The sequence below is a fragment of the Habropoda laboriosa genome, unplaced genomic scaffold, assembly GCF_001263275.1.
Source record: "Habropoda laboriosa isolate 0110345459 unplaced genomic scaffold, ASM126327v1 scaffold300, whole genome shotgun sequence".
In the NCBI taxonomy this organism is placed as follows: Eukaryota; Metazoa; Arthropoda; class Insecta; order Hymenoptera; family Apidae; genus Habropoda; species Habropoda laboriosa.
This window is the reverse complement of record NW_017100458.1, coordinates 439,980-445,373: the sequence shown is the minus strand read 5'-3', so window position 1 is coordinate 445,373 and position 5,394 is coordinate 439,980. Positions and strand designations below refer to the sequence as shown.

At 34.1% G+C, this 5,394-nt stretch overlaps 2 protein-coding genes across 2 annotated transcripts; both read left to right on the top strand.

The window, feature by feature from the left end:
• The first annotated feature begins 2,942 nt into the window (after positions 1–2,942).
• Positions 2,943–3,948, top strand: LOC108575958 (biogenesis of lysosome-related organelles complex 1 subunit 5). Its single transcript, XM_017938897.1, has 4 exons — positions 2,943–3,018; positions 3,122–3,204; positions 3,503–3,691; positions 3,781–3,948. Exons 1-4 carry the CDS (start codon positions 2,952–2,954, stop codon positions 3,946–3,948), a joined length of 507 nt encoding a protein of 168 aa, XP_017794386.1. The 5' UTR covers positions 2,943–2,951.
• A 122-nt stretch (positions 3,949–4,070) lies between these two features.
• On the top strand, positions 4,071–5,005 carry LOC108575956 (transmembrane protein 199). The gene is made up of 2 exons (XM_017938896.1): positions 4,071–4,532; positions 4,603–5,005. The coding sequence occupies exons 1-2, from the start codon at positions 4,115–4,117 to the stop codon at positions 4,851–4,853; spliced, it is 669 nt and encodes a 222-aa protein (XP_017794385.1). The 5' UTR covers positions 4,071–4,114; the 3' UTR covers positions 4,854–5,005.
• The last annotated feature ends 389 nt before the right edge of the window (positions 5,006–5,394 follow it).

The window sequence follows — 5,394 nt, the reverse complement described above, 5'->3', positions numbered from 1 at the left end:
TGTGTTTTTAGGACGTTCACGACGTTCGAGATCGATATGAGCAACTGAGTTTCGTGAAACGAACGAGCAATCCCGCGTTTCTTTTCATTTATACCCTACGGAGTATCCCTACCATTGGTGCACTGAGTGCACACGAGGCAATTGTCGCGATATCCCGTCGAATGTCTCAAATTTTCCATCGATAAGTCATGCGTCGAATTGTAACACGAGCACGAGGCGAGTAGGTGTCGAATACACGTCTTTCATTCGTCGACTAAACAGCCAAGTGTTGAATAACATTCGCGGATCGAACGATTCCTTTTTGAAACACGAATCGACCAGACACGTATTTCGTTTAAAATAGATATAAGAAAAGAGAAATTATTCTTACATCAATTTATACTTGATCGACCTTTAACCCTTTCGCGACGGCGGAACTAGCCATCGGTACACCACTAACGAACGGGTCGTCATGCCATTAGTGCACACCGTACACATTAAGAGTGTCTCGCGTTTTTACAAATCTTAGAGGATTTCGTTGGAACAGCAAAGGACTTAAGGGTGTATTGGATAAAGGGAATGTTGTTGAGGCCTTGTTCTGTATTTTAAAATAAATCTTCGCTTTGAGTTGTCGAGGCGCGAGCCAATGCGACGCGCTTAGTGGATGCCGGATATAACCGGCGCGAGCCAATGCGACGCGAATAGTGGATGACGGATATAACCGGCGCTAGCCAGTGTGAAGCATTTAGTGGATGCCGGATATAACCGGCGCTAGTCGCGAAAGTGATAAGAGATTAGATCACCCTTGAAGCCTAAAAATGGTATCTAACTTAGGAATTTTTTTTAAAGAAAATAATTGACTCAGTCGAAAACTTTTCATAGGGACTTATAATATATTACCCTTGAAGAACGTGAAAGTATTTTTTTTATTTAATTTATTTGCAAAATGTAATTTATTTACAAAAACTCGAACCTCTATTTCGGACGTTTGACTTGCAATTAGAACAAAATATCAAAATTTTTCATCATCTACATGCCAGCTACTAAAGAAGCGAATAGAATTTTTTTTAAATATCGAGTTTTATAGAAATGGAGAGTATGTGAAGAAAGAATATCAGTATAACAATGTTAATCGCAGAAGAAGTTTCCAATATATTGCAAAAATCCTGCGTACTTCTTCAGATTGTATGACGGAGAGTAGTTTGTGGAGATTTCAAGTGAATCTGATGAAAATTGTCGAAGTTATGGAAAGCACCGACTTTAAAGCTGTCGTTCTGAGAAAAACGTGATTAAAGTTTCGACGACTACATACTGACTGACGCTGCGGTGACGCGCTTCGTTAAATCGGCTGTAACCGTCCAAATTTTTCGTTCAAACTATTTGAATTATATTTTTAAAAGAATAAAGTTTAAAAGGATTTTTTCAAATCTTGAAGGTGGTCCTCCTTGATCAAAATTTTCACCATCAGACATTTTTCTAAAGATAATTCGACGTGAAAAGAAGAATTGATCGCATCTTAACCCCTTCATCGCTGCTGTCGCATATAAGCGCTGTGAAAATTAATTCGCACCGTGCTATTGAAGCATTTCGGGGTATTTTCACCTTAACTTAATTCAAATAATCTAATTTATCTTAATTTAAATCCTTAATTCTATCTTCTGCGCGTTTAATTTAACAGAATAAATTTTGAAAACGATGCGACTAAAACTGAACTTTTGCGGCCTCGGTTGAATATCTATCATCTGCACGCGTGTTACGTACTAAAATCTGCCGCAACGAAACGGATAATTGATTGATAGACGGATAAAAAAGAACCGGTGTTGCTTACGAAAAATGTTAAAAACTCTTGCACTTTTGCAGCAGCAAGTCTCCTGAAACTGAAATAGAGATCCACTGAAAGAGTGAAGAAGTTCCCGAGGAACAATCGTTTCGTAACTTCAAGGGTTGAAGGAAGCGAATTTGTTCGCCATTTGAGCGGCAAATAATTATTTCTGATTTAAACGTCAATCCATCATCGGACCCAATGGAAAGCCCATTTTCCTCGAGCAATTTCCTGTCTGTAATTACTTTCCTTGCTCTTGCGCGCGACTAACAATAGAGCGGATGGTCCTCGAACTTATCGAGAGAAAATGAAGAAAAAAGAAAAGAACTACCGGGGAGGAATCGCTGCAACAGCCACTACAAGTTATATTTGTCTCGACGGAGAGAAGTCGAGTAATCGTCGCGATTAAGAGGTAACTTTTCAAACGTGGAAAAGTGAAAATTGTTCACTTAAAAGTGAAAGCTCCAACTGCCTCGAAACCTTAGAATTGGCAGTTCTTATTCTAGAAAGTATGGCTCGAAGAAGAGCTTGCTACGAAACGGTACGAATCGATAAGCAGGAAACATTAAACAGTCTAACGAAATACAGGTGTTACTTAAATTCACAATTGAGATCGATGAACGAATTCAAGTGGAAAGTCTTCGGGCAATGTTGCGATCGGATATGCATTTCAGAGTGAAAGAAAAAAAAATCATTTTCAGTAAAATGTAATACGAATTTCTCTGCCGGAAAATCCTGCATTTAATCGTATTAATAAATTTCTGCCTTTCACGCCACTTATATATTTCATCGGAGATTTATTATAACACACCACGTGTTTGTCCCTGGATAATTTACATGGAAACCGTGTGTACCACAGCCTATTATTTTTTCATTATTACGAATTTATATATCCTCGTTGTAATTCCTCTCTCTACGTATACGTTGAATAACAACAATAAATAACACGTTCTACGAGTGTGTGTGTGTGATTAATAAATAACGAAGAATCGAATTTTTTGAATTAAAATGTAACGCGATAATATTAATGGTGAATGAAAGAAAAAATCATGCAAACAGTTGTCATAACTGTTTTAACGTTAATAACAAAGGAAAATATTTTCAAATGATAAGGAAGGAAAATTCGTATTGGGCGCGATGAGCGAAAAAAATGTCTACAAGATCGCAGTCTGCTGATACATTAACATCACGAGGGAAAATGGCGTCCATTATCAAAGGTGCGGCATCTTTCGTTTGATTATAAATACATAAATTTCAAGTATACGTTTTATAGTTAGAAATATTTAGCGTAATTTCATTCGGGATATCACATTTTCGTAGACACGGGTGAAATTTGGAGCCGTCTATTCGATCATCGACCGTTCATCCAGGGCGAAGTCAGTTTCTTTCTGCGCGAGTTTCAGGTAAAGGATCCTCGAATCCTTGTCTGTACCTGTATTTTTACGCAGTACCAATTAGTGATTGAATAAGAAAACCGTATGAAAATATAACCTTCGGTAGTAAATCAACTGATCATTGTGTGTATGCTCTGATAATAACGTGTCATTCTTGCATAACCTATAAATCGACATCGAAAAATTTTATTATATTAATTAAATTATAAAATGGCGAGCCAAGTTTGAATTTTTTTTTGTTTCAAGTTGTCTTGTAGTTACTGATAATTATTAGTAGACACAAGTAAGAAAGATTGTACATTTATAGGACAAGAGGGGCGACCGAGAAGTGGAACGTCTTTTTAAGATACTCGAATATTCCACGGACTTGAAAGAAAGTCAACACGATCGTACAGAGCAACTTGGGGATTGTCATTTACCCAGCTTGAAGGCAAATGTTGATGTTGCATTGAGTATGTGTGAAAGAGTTCTTCAAAGAGAACAAGATTTTGATAGTGTATGGATTATTTTTGATGACTGAATTTGACATAAAGTTCTGAAGAATTCACATTTATCATTAACAAGTGTATCTAATCATTTTTGTAGGACAGAGTACTGCAAGAAAACAGAGAGTTAAGGAAATTAGAATGGGAGAAGTTTGTTAATGATATGAGTGAAAAATGTGAAAAAGTAAATCAAACTTTTGAAGAGAAAGAGAATGAAATAAGAGAATTTTACATTGATTTAGAAAAAAAGTTACATATCACACCATAAATCAATATATATTTCATTCTTATGCAGCAATATTGTGCAAATACATTTTGTACTTTGTAATAATTGATAATATAAAGCAATATCGATACAGTGTTTAATGTATGAATATTAAATAACAATATTATTCTGTTAGCAATAGAAGATTTGTATTTTAGAAAATATAAGAATGCCAGTTGAATCAATAGAAGATCCTTCTATAAAAATAAAGCCAAATAAGAAACTCATAGAATTTATTTGCAAAAATATAAAGAAAACAAGTAGCACTACACCTACTATTGCTGCTTTAAAGAAATCTACTAAAGAGAAGCAAAAAGATATTTTATTAAACCTTGAAGATTTAAAATGGTTGAAAAATTACTTAGAAAATTACAGAATCCTCAACAAGGAAAATATTTATTTACATGAACTTTTAGAGGAGGATGACATCAGATTACCAACACCAAAAGTCACACCAAGAAATCCTGAACTAGAAGCTAGAACACAAAAGTTAAAAGCACAACAAGATGCTATCAGATACAGAGCTATGACCAAAAATGTTGATAATACTGTAATGAAGTTACCAGAAGATACTATCTCTTATCAAAGTGAGATTTTTAACTTAAAGTATAAACTCCTTTTGAAATACTTTATATCTATATTAATTTATATTTTCAGTGAAGCAAATAAATAAGCAACTCATAGCTGTTGCACAGTTTGTGTTCTCTGTGCTAGCAGGATTTGCCTTTGGATTTATAGGTGTGGAGTTAATAGTAGGAAACCTAGACTTTGGGTTTAGATTGTTATTAGGTATAATTTGTGCATTGATCATAGCTTTGGCTGAAATTTATTTCTTAGCTATTAAATTGAATGAAGATGTATATGATGCTGTTTCAACACCAGCACCTAAAAAATTACACCAGGAATAAAATTTTATAAACTCTTGTTATAAAAATGTATTCTTCTGAAATTAATGTCTTTTTGCAATTTCCATACAAAGATAAAAAATCGCGGCAAACTTGTTTATAATGTGCTAATGTATGAAATGGTAAAACAAGTGCGGATAAAGCTAAGAAAAACAGCTGGCACAAAAAAATTGATGCATTTATTTTGTATTATGTAATAACCTGGCTAAGGTAGCATGCAGCTTTTTAGTCTGATACATTGCAAAAAATAAATAAATCCTTTACTTTGTACATGTTCTTACAATTTTTTCATATTGTATCTACAAAATATAAGCATGTTTCAGTGTAAATAAAGATATTCCATTTAATATTTAACTTATCTTTACTGAATACATATAAAAATAGTTCTAAATATCTATAATTAATGCCTGTATTAAATCTGAAATATTAAATACTGACAGATGTGCTTAAACATTTATCCAAAGTCAACTATGTGCAAAATTATATTATTTTCAACTAAGTTTAAGGTGTTCCTTAAATAATCAGAGAGCTTATTTTATGCAAA

Bases quoted from the DNA above. Each gene is read 5' to 3' on its own strand.
- LOC108575958 (XM_017938897.1), top strand. From the start codon at position 2,952: ATGTCTACAAGATCGCAGTCTGCTGATACATTAACATCACGAGGGAAA. The intron at 3,019-3,121 runs GTGCGGCATCTT...ACATTTTCGTAG, and splicing joins AATGGCGTCCATTATCAAAG to ACACGGGTGAAATTTGGAGC. The intron at 3,205-3,502 runs GTAAAGGATCCT...GTACATTTATAG, and splicing joins TCTTTCTGCGCGAGTTTCAG to GACAAGAGGGGCGACCGAGA.
- LOC108575956 (XM_017938896.1), top strand. From the start codon at position 4,115: ATGCCAGTTGAATCAATAGAAGATCCTTCTATAAAAATAAAGCCAAAT. The intron at 4,533-4,602 runs GTGAGATTTTTA...TTATATTTTCAG, and splicing joins AGATACTATCTCTTATCAAA to TGAAGCAAATAAATAAGCAA.